The sequence below is a fragment of the Pseudoliparis swirei genome, chromosome 3, assembly GCF_029220125.1.
Source record: "Pseudoliparis swirei isolate HS2019 ecotype Mariana Trench chromosome 3, NWPU_hadal_v1, whole genome shotgun sequence".
NCBI classification, from domain to species: Eukaryota; Metazoa; Chordata; class Actinopteri; order Perciformes; family Liparidae; genus Pseudoliparis; species Pseudoliparis swirei.
Window position 1 is genome coordinate 25,247,497 of NC_079390.1, and position 21,458 is coordinate 25,268,954.

The following is a 21,458-nucleotide window of genomic DNA, read 5'->3' on the forward strand; positions in this document are numbered from 1 at the left end:
CCCAGAGACCCCTGTGACCTCACAGTGACCCCGCTGACCTCCCAGAGACCCTGGTCACCTTTGATCTGAATGCTGTTTCTGTCGATGACCAATCCTCCCGCCGCGGCCTCCTGAAGCCCCGCCCCCAGCTGCTGTTCCGCTTCGTTCACATCGATCCGTTGATTGAACCAAAGGTCAAAGTTCACCACCACACTGCCCCGTCTGAGGAAACACAGAGATCAATATCCTCATGTCTACGTGTTTGACCCATTCAGATGCCTACGATCAATATCACTGGGATGGAACTGATCAGATCATCATTGATTGGTGATTGATCAAATATCTGACCTGAAGGATAACACCTGACACGTCTTGAAACCACTGTGACTCAACGCCTTTGATATCTGTGGACCAATCAGAGGACATGCTTTGATCAGGTGGCTGAACAAAGAACTCAAAGACAGATTGATTATTGATTATTGACTGAGAAGCTTGAAGCCCCGAACGGTTCAGTTCCACAAATACAAGTGTGTGCTTCATAGTGTCCATGCTTAGTGTGTACTTCATAGTGTCCACGCTTAGTGTGTACTTTATAGTGTCTATACTTAGTGTGTACTTTATAGTGTCTATGCTTAGTGTGTGCTTCATAGTGTCCACGCTTAGTGTGTACTTTATAGTGTCCATGCTTCGTGTGTACTTTATAGTGTCCATGCTTAGTATGTGCTTCATAGTGTCCACGCTTAGTGTGTACTTTATAGTGTCTTTACTTAGTGTGTACTTTATAGTGTCCATGCTTAGCATGTACTTCATAGTGTCCACGCTTAGTGTGTACTTTATAGTGTCTATACTTAGTGTGTACTTTATAGTGTCCATGCTTAGTGTGTACTTTATAGTGTCCATGCTTAGTGTGTACTTTATAGTGTCTATGCTTAGTGTGTACTTTATAGTGTCCATGCTTAGTGTGTACTTTATAGTGTCCATGCTTAGTGTGTACTTTATAGTGTATATGCTTAGTGTGTACTTTATAGTGTCTATGCTTAATGTGTACTTTATAGTGTCTATGCTTAGTGTGTACTTTATAGTGTCCATGCTTAGTGTGTACTTTATAGTGTATATGCTTAGTGTGTACTTTATAGTGTATATGCTTAGTGTGTACTTTATAGTGTCTATGCTTAATGTGTACTTTATAGTGTCCATGCTTAGTGTGTACTTTATAGTGTATATATTGTCCTTTCCTATTGTGTACTTTAGAGTGTATATTCTTAATGTGTACTTAACACCACTGTAAAGAATCTTGGCGTTATCTTTGATCGGGACTTGTCCTTTAACTCCCACGTAAAGCAAATCTCAAGGACTGCATTCTTTCATCTACGTAATATTTCAAAAATCAGGCACATCTTGTCTCAAAAAGATGCAGAAAAATTGGTTTACACGTTCGTTACTTCGAGACTGGATTACTGCAACTCCTTATTATCAGGCTGCTCTAATAAATCTCTTAGGTCCCTCCAGTTGATCCAGAATGCTGCAGCTTGTGTTCTCACTAAAACTAAGAAAAGAGATCACATCACTCCTGCACTAGCTGCTCTGCACTGGCTCCCAGTAAAATCAAGAATCACTTTTAAAATTCTTCTCTTAACCTACAAAGCCTTGATTGGTGATGCACCATCATATCTTAAGGAGCTTGTAGTACCATATTGCCCCACTAGAGAGCTACGCTCACTAAATGCGGGACTACTTGTAGTTCCTAGTGTCTTAAAAAGTAGAATGGGAGCCAGAGCCTTTAGTTATCAAGCTCCTCTTCTATGGAACCAGCTTCCACCTTCAGTCCGGGAGGCAGACACAGTCAACTCGTTTAAGAGTAGACTGAAGACCTTCCTCTTTGACAGAGCTTATAGTTAGGGCTGAATCAGGTTCACCTGGTCCAGCCCCTTGATATGCTGCTATAGGCTTATAGCTGCCGGGGGACGTTTAGGATGCACTGAGCACCTATCTCCTCTTTTTTCTCTCCTTAAGGATGAATTTTCATCTCTCAATCACACGTTACTGACTCTGCTTTCTCCCCGGAGTCCTTTTGACTTCACGTCTCATGGGGTCATCGGACCCTATGAGACGGCATAGATCCTATCTGCTGATGGATCATCGAGGTCTGGGTCGTGGAATTCCTGCTCCTGACTACGCCACTGTCCTGTTGAGACTCCGCCCACTGTTGAGACTCCGCCCACTCCTCCTCCCCACCGCCATCTGCCTGATGGATCGTGGAGGTCTCCATCGTGGAATATGCCTACTATGAACTATTCATCCACTCTGTCACATTCATTGAATGTATTTTAACTCTAAATCTGTCCTTCTGTACACATTACATCTATTGTTCTGTCCATCCTGGAGAGGGATCCTCCTCTGTTGCTCTCCTGAAGGTTTCTTCCCTTTTTTTCCCCCTGAAGGGTTATTTGGGAGTTTTTCCTGGTCCGATGTGAGATTTTGGGGCAGGGATGTCTATGTGTACAGATTGTAAAGCACTCCGAGACTAATTTGTAATTTGTTAAATTGGGCTCTACAAATAAACTGAATTGAATTGAATTAATAATCCTCCATTATCAAACATGCATATGCACATCAACACTAAACCTGTATTTCAAAATAAAAGCCCGCCCCCTCACCAGCTGCTGGACGTCGTAGGCCAACGCCTTGAAGAGCGTTGAGCGGGAGTCGCTCAGCTCCTCGGAGAACGCCGCTCCCTCCGTGATGGACATGCGGCCCCTCAGCATCACCGGGGCCACGCCTCCTCCACACACACACACACACACCAGGTTATTGATCAGCAACAACAGCTGTGCCGGCCGATCACTTCCAGCTCTCCATGCTCACCCTCCGTCTGCAGGCCGGCCCAGGAGACACCGATCAGGCCCGCGCAGCAGAGGAGGAGGAGGAAGGCCAGGAGGAAGAGGAGGAGCTCCAGAGAGGACAGGGCTCGCCTCATGATGACCCTGGGATCAGTACACGAGTACACGAGGACACGAGTACACAAGTACATCAGCACACGAGTACACAAGGACACAAGTACACAAGTACATGAGTACACAAGTACACGAGTACACAAGTACATCAGTACACGAGTACATGAGGACACGAGTACACAAGTACATCAGCACACGAGTACACGAGGACACAAATACACAAGTACATGAGTACACAAGTACACAAGTACATCAGTACACGAGTACACGAGTACACAAGTACACAAGTACATGAGTACACGAGTACACGAGTATACAAGTACATGAGTACATCAGTACATGAGGATATACATACATGAGTACATGAGTACACAAGTACACGAGTACACGAGTACATCAGCACATCAGTACATGAGTACACGAGTACACAAGTACACGAGTACACAAGTACACGGGTACATGAGTACACGAGTACACAAGTACATCAGTACACGAGTACACAAGTACACGAGTACACAATCACACGGGTACACGAGTACACGAGGACACGAGTACACAAGTACATCAGTACACGAGTACACGAGGACACGAGTACATCAGTACATGAGTACACGAGTACACAAGTACACAAGTACACGAGTACATCAGTACATGAGGATATACATACATGAGTACACGAGTACACAAGTACACAAGTACACAAGTACATCAGCACATCAGTACATGAGTACACAAGTACACGAGTACATCAGTACACGAGTACATGAGTACACAAGTACACGAGTACACAAGTACATCAGTACATGAGTACACAAATACACGAGTGCACGGGTACATGAGTACACAAGTACACAAGTACACGAGTACACGAGTACACAAGTACATCAGTACATGAGTACATCAGTACATCAGTACATGAGTACATGAGTACATGAGTACATCAGTACACAAGTACATCAGTACATGAGTACATGAGTACATGAGTACATCAGTACATGAGTACACGAGTACACAAGTACACGAGTACATCAGTACACGAGTACACAAGTACACGAGTACACAAGTACATCAGTACACAAGTACACAAGTACATCAGTACATGAGTACACGAATACACGAGTACACGGGTACATGAGTACACAAGTACACAAGTACACAAGTACACGAGTACACAAGTACATCAGTACATGAGTACATCAGTACATCAGTACATGAGTACATGAGTACATCAGTACATGAGTACATGAGTACATGAGTACATCAGTACATGAGTACATGAGTACATCAGTACACGAGTACACAAGTACATCAGTACATCAGTACATGAGTACATGAGTACATGAGTACATCAGTACATCAGTACATCAGTACATGAGTACATGAGTACATCAGTACATGAGTACATGAGTACATGAGTACATCAGTACATGAGTACATGAGTACATCAGTACACGAGTACACAAGTACATCAGTACATCAGTACATGAGTACATGAGTACATGAGTACACGAGTACATGAGTACATCAGTACACGAGTACATCAGTACATGAGTACATCAGTACATCAGTACATGAGTACATGAGTACATCAGTACATGAGTACATCAGTACATCAGTACATGAGTACATGAGTACATCAGTACATGAGTACATGAGTACATCAGTACATGAGTACATCAGTACATCAGTACATGAGTACATGAGTACATGAGTACATCAGTACATCAGTACATGAGTACATGAGTACATGAGTACATGAGTACATCAGTACACGAGTACATCAGTACATGAGTACATCAGTACATCAGTACATGAGTACATGAGTACATCAGTACATGAGTACATCAGTACATCAGTACATGAGTACATGAGTACATCAGTACATGAGTACATCAGTACATCAGTACATGAGTACATGAGTACATGACGTCAACACGTCCATACGTCAACACGTCAACACGTCCATACATCAACACGTCCATACGTCAACACGTCCATACGTCAACACGTCCACACGTCAACACGTCCATACGTCAACACATCCATACGTCAACACGTCCATACGTCAACACGTCAACACGTCCATACGTCAACACGTCCATACGTCAACACGTCCATACGTCAACACGTCAACACATCCATACGTCAACACGTCAACACGTCCATATGTCCATACGTCAACACGTCCATACGTCAACACGTCCATATGTCAACATGTCAACACGTCCACACGTCCATACGTCCACACGTCAACACGTCAACATGTCCATATGTCAACACGTCCATACGTCAACACGTCCATACGTCAACACGTCAAAACGTCCATACGTCAACACGTCCATATGTCAACACGTCAACACGTCCATACATCAACATGTCCATACGTCAACACGTCCATATGTCAACACGTCAACACGTCAATATGTCAACACGTCCATACGCCATACGTTTTTGTGGATATTGTATAGTTTATTCTCATTCTTATTCTTTTTTTAGTCTGCTACTGCTGTCGGGTGTTTTGCACATAAGAATTTCACAAACCGATTATACTTGTATAAAAGGGGATGTGACAATAAAAAACTTGAAACTTGAAACTTGAAATACGTCAACACGTCCACACGTCAACACGTCCATATGTCAACACGTCAACACGTCAACACGTCCATACGTCAACACGTCCATACGTCAACACGTCCATATGTCAACACGTCAACACGTCCATACGTCAACACGTCCATACGTCAACACGTCCATACGTCAACACGTCCACACGTCAACACGTCCATACGTCAACACGTCCATACGTCAACACGTCCATATGTCAACACGTCAACACGTCCATACATCAACACGTCCATACGTCAACACGTCCATATGTCAACACGTCAACACGTCAATATGTCAACACGTCCATACGTCAACACGTCCATACGTCAACACGTCCATACGTCAACACATCCATACGTCAACACGTCCACACGTCAACACATCCATACGTCAACACGTCCATACGTCAACACGTCCATACGTCAACACGTCCACACGTCCATACGTCAACACATCCATACGTCAACACGTCCACACGTCAACACGTCCATACGTCAACACGTCCATACGTCAACACATCAACACGTCCATACGTCAACACATCCATACGTCAACACGTCCACACGTCAACACGTCCATACGTCAACACGTCCATACGTCAACACGTCCACACGTCAACACGTCCATACATCAACACGTCCATACGCCATACGTTTTTGTGGATATTGTATAGTTTATTCTCATTCTTATTCTTTTTTTAGTCTGCTACTGCTGTCGGGTGTTTTGCACATAAGAATTTCACAAACCGATTATACTTGTATAAAAGGGGATGTGACAATAAAAAACTTGAAACTTGAAACTTGAAATACGTCAACACGTCCACACGTCAACACGTCCATATGTCAACACGTCAACACGTCAACACGTCCATACGTCAACACGTCCATACGTCAACACGTCCATATGTCAACACGTCAACACGTCCATACGTCAACACGTCCATACGTCAACACGTCCATACGTCAACACATCCATACGTCAACACGTCCACACGTCAACACGTCCATACGTCAACACGTCCATACGTCAACACGTCCATATGTCAACACGTCAACACGTCCATACATCAACACGTCCATACGTCAACACGTCCATATGTCAACACGTCAATACGTCAATATGTCAACACGCCCATACGCCAACACGTCCATACGTCCAACGCCCATACGCCAACACATCCATACGTCAACACGTCCATATGTCCATACGTCAACTCGTCCATACGTCAACACGTCCATACGTCAACACGTCCATATGTCAACACGTCCATACGTCAACACGTCCATACGTCAACACGTCAACATGTCCATATGTCAACACGTCCATACGTCAACACGTCCATACGTCAACACGCCATCGTCAACGTCCACACGCCAACACGTCCATACGTCAACACGTCCATATGTCCACGTCAACACGCCAACACGCCCATATCAACATGTCCATACGTCCAACACGTCCATACGTCCAACACGTCAACACGTCAATATGTCAACACGTCCATACGTCAACACGTCCATACGTCAACACGTCCATACGTCAACACGTCAACACATCCATACGTCAACACGTCCATATGTCCATACGTCAACACGTCCATACGTCAACACGTCCATATGTCAACATGTCAACACGTCCACACGTCCATATGTCAACACGTCAATACGTCAACACGTCCATACGTCAACACGTCAATACGTCAACACATCCATATGTCCATACGTCAACACGTCAACACGTCCATATGTCAACACGTCCACACGTCAACACGTCCATACGTCAACACGTCAACACGTCCATATGTCAACACGTCAACACGTCCATACGTCAACACGTCCATATGTCAACACGTCAACACGTCCACACGTCCATACGTCAACACGTCCATATGTCAACACGTCAACACGTCCATACTTCAACACGTCCATACGTCAACACGTCCATACGTCAACACGTCAACACGTCCATACGTCAACACGTCCACACGTCCATACGTCAACACGTCCATACGTCAACACGTCCATATGTCAACACGTCAACACGTCAACACGTCAACACATCCAAATGTCCATACGTCAACACGTCAACACGCCCTTCCCCCCGTGTACATAAAGAAGTCCTCTCACCTGCCGCAGACCTCAGACCAGCCCTCAGCTGAGATGATCTGTTGTTGGTTCCGGTTATTGAGCTGAACTCGACTATTGGCTCATCATCGATACAGCAGCTGATAATCAATAACAAAGTGATGGAATCACTTCAACATGTATGTATCAATTAATACATACAACATATGAATCCCATTAACAAGCTCACCTTAACGACTTTCTGCTGCTTCGTGTTTATTGGAGGGTGAAGTCCAGCGGCCAGGTTATCTAATTTAACGTGGCTCCGCCCCCTGCCTCACCTGCCAGGTGACACTCCACAAATACTAAAACAACCACGTAATGCAAACATGCACAGAAACGTGTAATAATGGGTTTAAAAACGACTATAACACAGTAATAAGCATCACATCATCACATGTATAACTGTACTATCATTTATTAAAATACCATGACTAATACCATGCGTAATACTTTGAGTCATACCATGACTAATACCATGCGTAATACTTTGAATCATACCATGACTAATACCATGAGTAATACCATGACTAATACCATGAGTAATACTATGACTAATACCATGAGTAATACCATGAGTAATACCATGACTAATACCATGAGTAATACTATGACTAATACCATGAGTAATACCATGAGTAATACCATGACTAATACCATGAGTAATACCATGCGTAATACTTTGAGTCATACCATGACTAATACCATGCGTAATACTTTGAATCATACCATGACTAATACCATGAGTAATACTATGACTAATACCATGAGTAATACCATGAGTAATACCATGACTAAGACCATGAGTAATACTATGACTAATACCATGAGTAATACCATGACTAATACCATGAGAAATACCATGACTAATACCATGAGTAATACTATGAGTAATACCATGACTAATACCATGAGTAATACTATGAGTAATACTATGAGTAATACCATGACTAATACCATGAGTAAAACCATGAGTAATACCATGAGTAATACCATGACTAATACCATGAGTAATACTATGAGTAATACCATGACTAATACCATGAGTAATACTATGAGTAATACCATGAGTAATACTATGATTAATACCATGAGTAATTCAATTCAATTCAATTCAATTCAGTTTATTTGTATAGCCCAATTTCATAAATTACAAATTTGTCTCGGAGTGCTTTACAATCTGTACACATAGACATCCCTGCCCCAAAACCTCACATCGGACCAGGAAAAACTCTCAAATAACCCTTCAGGGGAAAAAAAAGGGAAGAAACCTTCAGGAGAGCAACAGAGGAGGATCCCTCTCCAGGATGGACAGAACAATAGATGTAATGTGTACAGAAGGACAGATTTAGAGTTAAAATACATTCAATGAATATGACAGAGTGTATGAATAGTTCATAGTAGGCATATTCCACGATGGAGACCTCCACGATCCATCAGGCAGATGGCGGTGGGGAGGAGGAGTGGGCGGAGTCTCAACAGTGGGCGGAGTCTCAACAGGACAGTGGCGTAGTCAGGAGCAGGAATTCCACGACCCAGACCTCGATGATCCATCAGGCAGATAGGATCTATGCCGTCTCATAGGGTCCGATGACCCCATGAGACGTGAAGTCAAAAGGACTCCGGGGAGAAAGCAGAGTTAGTAACGTGTGATTGAGAGATGAAAATTCATCCTTAAGGAGAGAAAAGAGGAGAGAGGAGCTCAGTGCATCCTAAACGTCCCCCGGCAGCTATAAGCCTATAGCAGCATATCAAGGGGCTGGACCAGGTGAACCTGATTCAGCCCTAACTATAAGCTCTGTCAAAGAGGAAGGTCTTAAGTATACTCTTAAACGAGGTGACTGTGTCTGCCTCCCGGACTGAAATTGGAAGCTGGTTCCATAAAAGAGGAGCTTGATAACTAAAGGCTCTGGCTCCCATTCTACTTTTTAAGACTCTAGGAACTACAAGTAGTCCCGCATTTAGTGAGCGTAGCTCTCTAGTGGGGCAATATGGTACTACAAGCTCCTTAAGATATGATGGTGCATCACCAATCAAGGCTTTGTAGGTTAAGAGAAGAATTTTAAAAGTGATTCTTGATCTTACTGGGAGCCAGTGCAGAGCAGCTAGTGCAGGAGTGATGTGATCTCTGTTCTTAGTTTTAGTGAGAACATGAGCTGCAGCATTCTGGATCAACTGGAGGGACCTAAGAGACTTATAGAGCAGCCTGATAATAAGGAGTTGCAGTAATCCAGTCTCGAAGTAACGAACGTGAACCAATTTTTCTGCATCTTTTTGAGACAAGATGTGCCTGATTTTTGAAATATTACGTAGATGAAAGAATGCAGTCCTTGAGATTTGCTTTACGTGGGAGTTAAAGGACAAGTCCCGATCAAAGATAACGCCAAGATTCTTTACAGTGGTGTTGGATGCTAGGGCAATGCCGTCTACAGAAACCACATCACCAGATAATTGATCTCTGAGGTGCTCAGGGCCGATTAAAATTACTTCGGTTATGTCTGAGTTTAACATCAAGAAGTTGCAGGTCATCCATGTTTTTATGTCTTTAAGACATGCTTGAATTTTACCGAGTTGGTTGCGCGCCTCTGGTTTTATGGATAAATATAGTTGAGTATCATCTGCATAACAATGAAAGTTTATGGAGTGTTTCCTGATAATATTGCCCAAAGGAAGCATGTATAAGGTAAATAAAATTGGTCCAAGCACAGAACCTTGTGGAACTCCGTGATTAACGTTGGTGGTTATCGAGGCGTCATCGTTTACAAATACAAACTGAGATCGATCTGATAAATAGGATTTAAACCAAATTAGTGCCGTGCCTGAAATGCCAATCGACTGCTCCAGTCTCTGTAACAGGATGTCATGGTCAATGGTGTCGAATGCAGCACTAAGGTCTAACAAGACCAGGACAGAGAGGAGTCCTTTATCTGCTGCCATTAAGAGGTCATTTGTAATTTTCACCAGTGCTGTCTCGGTGCTGTGGTGTTTTCTAAATCCTGATTGAAATTTCTCAAATAAACTATTATGATGTAGAAAGTCGCACAACTGATTTGCGACCACTTTCTCAAGGATCTTGGAGAGGAAGGTTAGAGATCGGTCTGTAGTTAGCCAACACCTCTGGATCCAGAGTGGGCTTCTTCAGGAGAGGTTTAATAACAGCCACCTTGAAGGAGTGTGGTACGTGACCTGTTAGCAGAGACACATTGATAATATCTAATAGAGAGCCGCCAATTAAAGGCAAAACGTCTTTAAGCAGCCTCGTCGGGATGGGGTCCAAGAGACAGGTAGACGTGTTCGAAGTAGAAACCGTTGAAGATAATTGGTCACGGTTGATGGGAGAAAAGCCCTCAAATATACACCAGGGCATACAGCGGTTTCCAAGGCCATTCCACTTGAGGACAGATTGGCACTGGTTATGGGCAAGAGAATATTAATCTTGTCCCTAATAGTTAAAATCTTTTCATTAAAGAAGTTCATAAAGTCATTACCACTAAGGTTTATAGGAATGCTCGGCCCACAGAGCTGTGACTCTCTGTCAGCCTGGCTACAGTGCTGAAGAGAAACCTGGGGTTGTTTTTATTTTTTTCTATTACTGATGAGTAATAGGCTGCTCTGGCATTACGGAGGGCCTTCTTATAAGTTTTAAGACTATCTCGCCAAACTAAGCGGGATTCTTGAGATTAGTTGAACGCCATATGCTCAAGCTTTTGACGCTTGCTTCAGTTTGCGGGTCTGAGGGTTATACCAGGAGCAAACCTCCTCTTCCTCACTGTCTTCTTCTTCAGAGGGGCTATCGAGTCCAGTGTCATTCTCAGAGAGCCTGTGGCACTGTCAACAAGATGATCCATCTGGGACGGACTAAAGTTAGACCAGGAGTCCTCTGTTAGATTGAGACGTGGTATCGAATCAAATACAGAAGGAATCGCTTCTTTAAATTTAGCTACAGCACTGTCAGTTAGACATCTGGTGTAGAAACTTTTGACTAACGGAGTACACTCCAGTAGTATAAATTCAAAAGTTATGAGGTTGTGGTCTGACAGAAGAGGATTCTGTGGGAAGACGTTCAAATGCTCAATGTCAACGCCATAAGTAAGAACAAGATCAAGCGTGTGGCCAAAGCTGTGAGTGGGTTTCTGTACTCTCTGACAGAAGCCAATCGAGTCCAACAAGGAGATGAATGCAGCACTAAGGCAATCATTATCAACATCCACATGGATATTAAAACCTCCAACAATAATAACTTTATCAGTTTTAAGAACCAAACTTGATATAAATTCTGAGAATTCAGATATAAACTCTGAATATGGACCTGGTGGCGGTACAGAATCACAAATAGAATTGGCTGTAGTGTTTTCCAGGTTGGATGTGAAAGACTAAGAACAAGGCTTTCAAATGAGGTGTAGTGTAATTTTGGTTGAGGATTAATTAATAGGCTCGATTCAAAGATGGCTGCTACTCCACCTCCTCGACCCGTGCCTCGAGGAATGTGAGTATTAATATGACTTGGAGGAGTCGATTCATTTAGGCAGACATATTCTTCATGGCTCAGCCAGGTTTCAGTTAGGCAACATAAATCAATGTGATTATCTGATATTAAATCATTTAGTAACACAGCTTTAGATGACAGAGATCGAATATTTAGGAGACCACATTTAATAGACCTGTTTTGTTGCACTGCTGAAATAATGGTGTTAACTTGTATAAGGTTATTGTGTACGACTCCTCTTCTGCTTACTTTTGATTTATTTAATTGAAGTGGCCGTGGGACAGACACAGTCTCTCCTCTAGAGTCATGGGTGGGTAACTGCTCGAATGGAAGAGCAGAGAAGGGTGTTAAACTACAACTCTGCTCCCGGTTCCTGATCTGAACCCTGGGTTGTCATGGATTAAGTCCGGTGATCAACTTGGTCATATTCGCAGAAATGAGACGCGCTCCGTCCAACGTGGGATGAATGCCGTCTCTCCTCATCAGATCAGGCTTTCCCCAGAAAGTCTTCCAGTTGTCTACGTAGCCCACATTATTCGCTGGGCACCACCTCGACAGCCAGCGGGTGAAAGACGACATTCGGCTATACAATTCGTCTGTCTGCAAATTTGGGAGGAGGGCCAGAGAAAATTATGGTGTCCGACAACATCTTGGCATAAGCACACACCGATTCCACATTAATTTTAGTAACTTCCGACCGACGGGCTCGGGCGTCATTACCACCGGCGTGTATTACAATCTGACTGTATCTCCGCTTGTCCTTAGCCAGCAGCTTCAAACAAGACTCCACGTCGCCCGCTCTGGCCCCCGGGAGGCACACGACTCTGGTCCGTGGCTTCGCTATTTTCACGTTCCTGACTATAGAGCTCCCGATAACCAGGGTGTGTTCCTCAGCGGGTGTGTCGCTGAGCAGGGAAAACTGGTTGGAAACGTGAAGTGGTTGGTGCACAGCGGGCTTCTGTATAGACTTACTACTCCTGCGAACAGTTACCCAACCACCCGGCTGCACGGTTACCGCCGGGGAACAGCTATCAGCTAACAGCTAGCAGCTAACAGCTATCAGCTGACTGTAGCTCCGCGCCGGCTACGGGAGAGGGCGGGCTAACTAGCATAGCTGTCTGAGCTTCGATAGCGCGGAGCCGTGCATCTAACCCACTTAGACCTGCCTCCAACTGAGCAAATAAACTACACTTGTTGCATGTATCGTTATCATTAAGGGAGGCAGGGGGATAACTATACATGAGACACACTGAGCAAGAGGAGCGGGAGGGGGAGAAGAAGAAGTCATGCTCGCTGCTGAGCTGGCAACCAGAGCTTACCGGAAGAGTGAGATGATGCGTTGAGTAATACTATGAGTAATACCATGAGTAATACCATGAGTAATATCATGAGTAATACTATGAGTAATACCATGAGTAATACCATGAGTAATATCATGAGTAATACTATGAGTAATACCATCAGTAATACCATGAGCAATACAATGAGTAATATCATGAGTAATACTATGAGTAATACCATGAGTAATATCATGAGTAATACTATGAGTAATACCATGAGTAATTATATGAGTAATCCCATGAGTAATACTATGAGTAATACCATGAGTAATACTATGAGTAATACCATGAGTAATACTATGAGTAATACCATGAGTAATTATATGAGTAATCCCATGAGTAATACCATGAGTAATACTATGAGTAATACTATGAGTAATACTATGAGTAATACCATGAGTAATACCATGACTAATACCATGAGTAATACTATGAGAAATACCATGAGTAATACCATGAGTAATACCATGAGAAATACTATGAGTAATACCATGACTAATACCATGAGTAAAACCATGAGTAATATCATGAGTAATACCATGAGTAATACTATGAGTAATACCATGAGTAATACTGTGATTAATACCATGAGTAATACCATGAGTAATAGCATGAGTAATACTATGAGTAATACTATGAGTAATACCATGAGTAATACCATGAGTAATACCATGAGTAATACTATGAGTAATACTATGGGTAATACCATGAGTGATACTATGAGTAATACTATGAGTAATACTGTGAGTAATACCATGAGTAATACTATGAGTAATACTATGAGTAATACCATGAGTAATACCATGAGTAATACTATGAGTAATACTATGAGTAATACCATGAGTAATACCATGAGTAATACCATGAGTAATACTATGAGTAATACCATGAGTAATACCATGAGTAATACCATGAGTAATACCATGAGTAATACCATGAGTAATACCATGAGTAATACCATGAGTAATACCATGAGTAATACTATGAGTAATACCATGAGTAATACCATGAGTAATACTATGAGTAATACCATGAGTAATACTATGAGTAATACCATGAGTAATACCATGAGTAATACCATGAGTAATACTATGAGTAATACCATGAGTAATACTATGAGTAATACCATGAGTAATACCATGAGTAATACCATGAGTAATACTATGAGTAATACCATGAGTAATACCATGAGTAATACCATAAGTAATACCATGAGTAATACAGTGAGTAATACCATGAGTAAGACCATGAGTAATACAGTGAGCAATACCATGAGTAATACAGTGAGTGATACCATGAGTAATACCATGAGTAATACAGTGAGTGATACCATGAGTAATACCATGAGTAATACCATGAGTAATACCATGAGTAATACCATGAGTAATACCATGAGTAATACTATGAGTAATACCATGAGTAATACCATGAGTAATACTATGAGTAATACCATGAGTAATACCATGAGTAATACTATGAGTAATACCATGAGTAATACCATGAGTAATACCATGAGTAATACCATGAGTAATACCATGAGTAATACCATGAGTAATACCATGAGTAATACCATGAGTAATACTATGAGTAATTATATGAGTAATACTATGAGTAATACTATGAGTAATACCATGAGTAATACCATGAGTAATACCATGAGTATACTATGAGTAATACCATGAGTAATACCATGAGTAATACCATGAGTAATACCATGAGTAATACCATGAGTAATACTATGAGTAATACCATGAGTAATACCATGAGTAATACCATGAGTAATACCATGAGTAATACTATGAGTAATACCATGAGTAATACTATGAGTAATACCATGAGTAATACCATGAGTAATACCATGAGTAATACCATGAGTATACCATGAGTAATACCATGAGTAACACCATAAGTAAGACTATGAGTAATACCATGAGTAATACCATGAGTAATACTATGAGTAATACCATGAGTAATACCATAAGTATACCATGAGTAATACCATGAGTCGTACCATGAGTAATACCATGAGTAATACCATGAGTAATACCATGAGTAATACCATGAGTAATACCATGAGTAATACCATGAGTAATACCATGAGTAATACCATGAGTAATACTATGAGTAATACCATGAGTAATACCATGAGTAATACCATGAGTAATACCATGAGTAATACCATAAGTAATACCATGAGTAATACTATGAGTAATAATATGAGTAATACCATGAGTAATACCATGAGTAATACCATGAGTAATACCATGAGTAATACCATGAGTAATACCATGAGTAATACTATGAGTAATAACATGAGTAATACCATGAGTAATACCATGAGTAATACCATGAGTAATACTATGAGTAATACCATGAGTAATACTATGAGTAATTATATGAGTAATACTATGAGTAATACTGTGAGTAATACCATGAGTAATACCATGAGTAATACCATGAGTAATACCATGAGTGTACCATGAGTAATACTATGAGTAATACCATGAGTAATACCATGAGTAATACCATGAGTAATACCATGAGTAATACTATGAGTAATACTATGAGTAATACTGTGAGTAATACCATGAGTAATACCATGAGTAATACTATGAGTAATACCATGAGTAATACTATGAGTAATTATATGAGTAATACTATGAGTAATACCATGAATAATACTATGAGTAATACCATGAGTAATACTATGAGTGATACCATGAATAATACTATGAGTAATACCATGAGTAATACTATGAGTAATACTATGAGAAATACCATGAGTAATACTATGAGTAATACCATGAGTAATACTATGAGTAATACCATGAGTAATACTATGAGTGGTACCATGAGTAATACCATGAGTAATACCATGAGTAATACTATGAGTAATACCATGAGTAATACTATGAGCAATACTATGAGTAATACCATGAGTAATACCATGAGTAATACTATGAATAATGTGCTAATATATGTGTTGTAATGTCATGAGTCCTGCCAAACAAGTCTGAATATATTTTAAGACATAAAAAAGACAATTAAAGATAAATCGAAGAGCAGAAAGTGTGTTATTAAGATAAAAGATTTATTCAAACACAATAAGAAACATTAAAACAATTAAAATGTAACACCAGAATCAGTAGAGTGAATAGGTTCCCCAAGTAGCAGGTCTCAGACCAGATCAAAGGATCCAGACTTATAGCAGCCAAATCCACATGATCCAGACCCTGATGATCCAGATCAAAGGATCAAGAACCACAGGATCCAGACCCCGATGATCCAGATCAAAGGATCAAGAACCACAGGATCCAGACCCCGATGATCCAGATCAAAGGATCAAGAACCACAGGATCCAGACCCAGATCTCGAGTGGTGGTTTTCGGTTACATCTGGACTCATGACGTCTGTTCTCTCTGAATCTTTGAGGAACATGCTTCATTTCCAGCATCTTTACTGGACAAGACAATCAGGTCAGCTGGTAGATGTTCTTCATCATCGGCTTCTTCTCCTCTTCTTCATCATTATCATCATGGTGCTCTGAGAAAATCAAAAGGAGGCGGAGTCAGACATGTTCATACATGTGATCTGTCTCTAAGCAACATCTGCTGGTGGAGCCACCTCTCCGGCCATGCTCCTCTCCTGTCTTCAGTGCGCCTCTTCCTCTGACCTCCTCCTTCTCCTCTTCCTCCTCTTCTTTGCACTCGTTGAGGTTTTTGTTTGTTGACTTTGGGGAAGAGAGAGAAGAGATGTTCAGGCTCTGCCAGACAAAGATCAGGGCCGAGTTTACAGAAGCAGGTATCTCACCTGGTCCCTGTGATGTGAAGCTGTGTCATTGGTGGAGGGGAGGAGCCTGTTAATGAGCTGACCAATCATGTTAAAGGTCGGTCTGTCTGTGGGCTCCAAACTCCAGCAGAGCGTCATCAGCTGAAATCTGAGAGGACCCGAAAAAGATGTCTGTCAATGGATTCAGAATACCTTCATTAAGGTTAGGGTTAGGGGTATGAGCCGGGTTAGGGGTTAGAGGTTAGGGGTATGAGCCGGGTTAGAGGTTAGGGGTATGAGCCAGGTTAGGGGTTAGAGGTTAGGGGTATGAGCCGGGTTAGGGGTATGAGCCGGGTTAGAGGTTAGAGGTTAGGGGTATGAGCCGGGTTAGATGTTAGAGGTTAGGGGTATGAGCCGGGTTAGGGGTATGAGCCGGGTTAGGGGTTAGAGGTTAGGGGTATGAGCCGGGTTAGGGGTTAGAGGTTAGGGGTATGAGCCGGGTTAGACGTTAGAGGTTAGGGGTATGAGCCGGGTTAGGGGTTAGAGGTTAGGGGTATGAGCCGGGTTAGACGTTAGAGGTTAGGGGTATGAGCCGGGTTAGGGGTTAGAGGTTAGGGGTATGAGCCGGGTTAGGGGTTAGAGGTTAGGGGTATGAGCCGGGTTAGAGGTTAGAGGTTAGGGGTATGAGCCGGGTTAGATGTTAGAGGTTAGGGGTATGAGCCGGGTTAGGGGTATGAGCCGGGTTAGGGGTTAGAGGTTAGGGGTATGAGCCGGGTTAGGGGTATGAGCCGGGTTAGACGTTAGAGGTTAGGGGTATGAGCCGGGTTAGGGGTTAGAGGTTAGGGGTATGAGCCGGGTTAGACGTTAGAGGTTATGGGTATGAGCCGGGTTAGGGGTTAGAGGTTAGGGGTATGAGCCGGGTTAGACGTTAGAGGTTAGGGGTATGAGCCGGGTTAGGGGTTAGAGGTTAGGGGTATGAGCCGGGTTAGGGGTTAGAGGTTAGGGGTATGAGCCGGGTTAGGTGCTGCTCACTCGCTCCACAGCAGCACCATCGATGGTCAGTGGTGGGTGTACAGTGTGGCTTTTCCTGAAGTCAACCACAATCTCCTTTGTTTTGATGACATTCAGCAAGAGGTTGTTGTCTCTGCACCACGTGGTCAAAAGGTTGACCTCCTTCCTGTAGTGGGTCTCATCGTTCTTGGTGATGAGACCCACCAGAGTTGTGTCGTCCGCAAACTTCACCATGTGATTGGTGCTGTAGGTTGTTGTGCAGTCGTGAGTCAGCAGGGTGAAGAGCAGGGGCCTGAGCACACAGCCCTGTGGGGCCCCTGTGCTGAGTGTTGTTACCGACTCGTACCGCTTGTGGCCTCTCACTGAGGGAGGTGTTGAGCCCCAGCTGGTCCAGTTTACAAATGAGTTGTTGTGGGATTATGGGGTTAAAAGCTGAACTAAAGTCTATGAAAAGCATTCTCACATGTGAGTCTGCTTTCTCCAGGTGGGTGAGGGCTGGGTGGAGAACAGAGCAGATTGCGTCCTCTGTGGACCGTTTGGCCCGGTATGCGAACTGAAAGGGGTCCAGGGTGGGGGAGGATGGACTTGATGTGAGACATGACTAGCCGTTCAAAGCACTTCATAATGATGGGGGTCAGTGCCACAGGGCGATAGTCATTGAAGCAGGATGGAGACGGTTTCTTTGGCACAGGTATGATGGTGGAGGTCTTGAAGTGTGATGGAACAGCAGCTTGACTCAGAGAAGTGTTGAAGATGTCCTTAAGCTCCTCTGCGCAGTCCCTCAGTACACGGCCTGGAATGTTGTCTGGGCCTGTTGCTTTGCGGGGGTTGATAGTGGAGAGTGCCCTCTTCACACTTTCAGCAGACAGGCACAGAGCCTGGTCGTGGGGGGGGGGGGGGGTGGAGTTTTCTGTGGGTTTGTGTTATTTGTTGCTTCAAACCGTGCAAAGAAGCTGTTTAGGTCGTTGAGTTAGGGGTTAGAGGTTAGGGGTTAGGATTAGGGGTTAGGGGTTATGAGACGACGGTCTGCTCACATCTCGTCTGGGGCGAAGTCTGGCTTGTCCATGTGGCGGCCATCTTGGATCATCTTGTAGAAATTGGTATCCACGGCAACGTTTGGGTACGGACTCTTACCTGACAGGGAAGATGTGAACAGATGAGCTGTCGTCCAATCAGAGAGCATCAGACTCTGTCTTCTACAGTGTGTACTTTAAGTATGGGCACCATTAAGTACACACACATAAACACCTGTGCAATACGTAATCAATACTTCATATTGATCCCAGGGCATGAAGATGTGTCCTGATACATAATCAATACTTCATATTGATCCCAGGGCGTGAGGCTGTTTCCTGATACATAATCAATACTTCATATTGATCCCAGGGTGTGAGGATGTGTCCTGATACATAATCAATACTTCATATTGATCCCAGGGTGTGAAGATGTGTCCTGATACATAATCAATACTTCATATTGATCCCAGGGCATGAGGATGTGTCCTGATACATAATCAATACTTCATATTGATCCCAGGGCAGGAGGATGTGTCCTGATACATAATCAATACTTCATATTGATCCCAGGGCAGGAGGATGTGTCCTGATACATAATCAATACTTCATATTGATCCCAGGGTGTGAAGATGTGTCCTGATACATAATCAATACTTCATATTGATCCCAGGGCATGAGGATGTGTCCTGATACATAATCAATACTTCATATTGATCCCAGGGCATGAGGCTGTTTCCTGATACATAATCAATACTTCATATTGATCCCAGGGCATGAGTATGTTTCCTGATACATAATCAATACTTCATATTGATCCCAGGGCGTGAGGATGTGTCCTGATACATAATCAATACTTCATATTGATCCCAGGGCGTGAAGATGTGTCCTGATACGTAATCAATACTTCATATTGATCCCAGGGCGTGAGGCTGTTTCCTGATACATAATCAATACTTCATATTGATCCCAGGTCGTGAGGATGTGTCCTGATACATAATCAATACTTCATATTGATCCCAGGGCGTGAGGATGTGTCCTGATACGTAATCAATACTTCATATTGATCCCAGGGCAGGAGGATGTGTCCTGATACATAATCAATACTTCATATTGATCCCAGGGCGGGAAGATGTGTCCTGATACATAATCAATACTTCATATTGGTCCTCACCGAGCGAGAAGGTCTCCCACAGCAGAACCCCGTAGGACCAGACGTCGCTCTGGACCGTGTAGACGCACTGGAAGATGCTCTCTGGAGACATCCACTTCACCGGGAGGCGGGCCTTCACCGGGAGAGGTCAGTTGAGGTCAGGCGAGGTCAGGTAAAGGTCAGGTGAAGGTCAGGTGAGGTCAGGTGAGGTCAGACGAGGTCAGGTGAAGGTCAGGTGAGGTCAGACGAGGTCAGTAGAAGGTCAGGTGAAGGTCAGGTGAGGTCAGGTGAGGTCAGACGAGGTCAGGTGAGGTCAGGTGAGGTCAGACGAGGTCAGGTGAAGGTCAGGTGAGGTCAGGTGAGGTCAGACAAGGTCAGGTGAAGGTCAGGTGAGGTCAGGTGAGGTCAGGTGAAGGTCAGGTGAGGTCAGACAAGGTCAGGTGAAGGTCAGGTGATGTCAGGTGAGGTCAGGTGAAGGTCAGGTGAGGTCAGGTGAGGTCAGGTGAAGGTCAGGTGAAGGTCAGGTGAGGTCAGACGAGGTCAGGTGAGGTCAGACGAGGTCAGGCGAAGGTCAGGTGAGGTCAGACGAGGTCAGGTGAGGTCAGGCGAGGTCAGACGAGGTCAGATGAAGGTCAGGCGAGGTCAGGTGAAGGTCAGACGAGGTCAGGTGAAGGTCAGACGAGGTCAGGTGAGGTCAGGCGAGGTCAGGTGAGGTCAGACGAGGTCAGGTGAAGGTCAGGTGAGGTCAGGTGAAGGTCAGGCGAGGTCAAGCGAGGTCAGGTGAAGGTCAGATGAAGGTCAGGTGAGGTCAGACGAGGTCAGGTGAAGGTAAGGTGAAGGTCAGGTGAGGTCAGACGAGGTCAGGTGAAGGTCAGGTGAAGGTCACTCACGTTCCCCTGCACGATGTAGCTGTCGTCGTTGCGGATGTCTCGGGCCAAACCGAAGTCACAGATCTTCGCCACGCAGCGGTCGGTCAGCAGGACGTTCCTCGCTGCTACGTCTCTGTGGATACACTGACAGACAG

The 21,458-nt window shown here is 43.5% G+C and overlaps 2 protein-coding genes across 2 annotated transcripts in view; both read right to left on the reverse strand.

Moving 5' to 3' along the window:
* The window catches only part of tmprss15 (transmembrane serine protease 15), a 9,849-nt gene extending 6,893 nt beyond the window's left edge, over positions 1–2,956 (reverse strand). The window contains exons 1-4 of the mRNA XM_056440096.1: positions 2,845–2,956; positions 2,637–2,758; positions 328–383; positions 59–201 (exon numbers count right to left, since the gene is read on the reverse strand). Of these exons, the coding sequence (XP_056296071.1) occupies positions 59–201; positions 328–383; positions 2,637–2,758; positions 2,845–2,956 (433 nt within the window). The remainder of the gene's footprint in view (positions 1–58; positions 202–327; positions 384–2,636; positions 2,759–2,844) is intronic.
* A 13,603-nt stretch (positions 2,957–16,559) lies between these two features.
* The window catches only part of LOC130191752 (macrophage colony-stimulating factor 1 receptor 2-like), a 50,433-nt gene continuing 45,534 nt past the window's right edge, over positions 16,560–21,458 (reverse strand). The window contains exons 20-25 of the mRNA XM_056411443.1: positions 21,325–21,447; positions 20,456–20,567; positions 19,303–19,402; positions 17,300–17,426; positions 17,114–17,219; positions 16,560–17,032 (exon numbers count right to left, since the gene is read on the reverse strand). Of these exons, the coding sequence (XP_056267418.1) occupies positions 16,962–17,032; positions 17,114–17,219; positions 17,300–17,426; positions 19,303–19,402; positions 20,456–20,567; positions 21,325–21,447 (639 nt within the window). The 3' untranslated portion in view covers positions 16,560–16,961. The remainder of the gene's footprint in view (positions 17,033–17,113; positions 17,220–17,299; positions 17,427–19,302; positions 19,403–20,455; positions 20,568–21,324; positions 21,448–21,458) is intronic.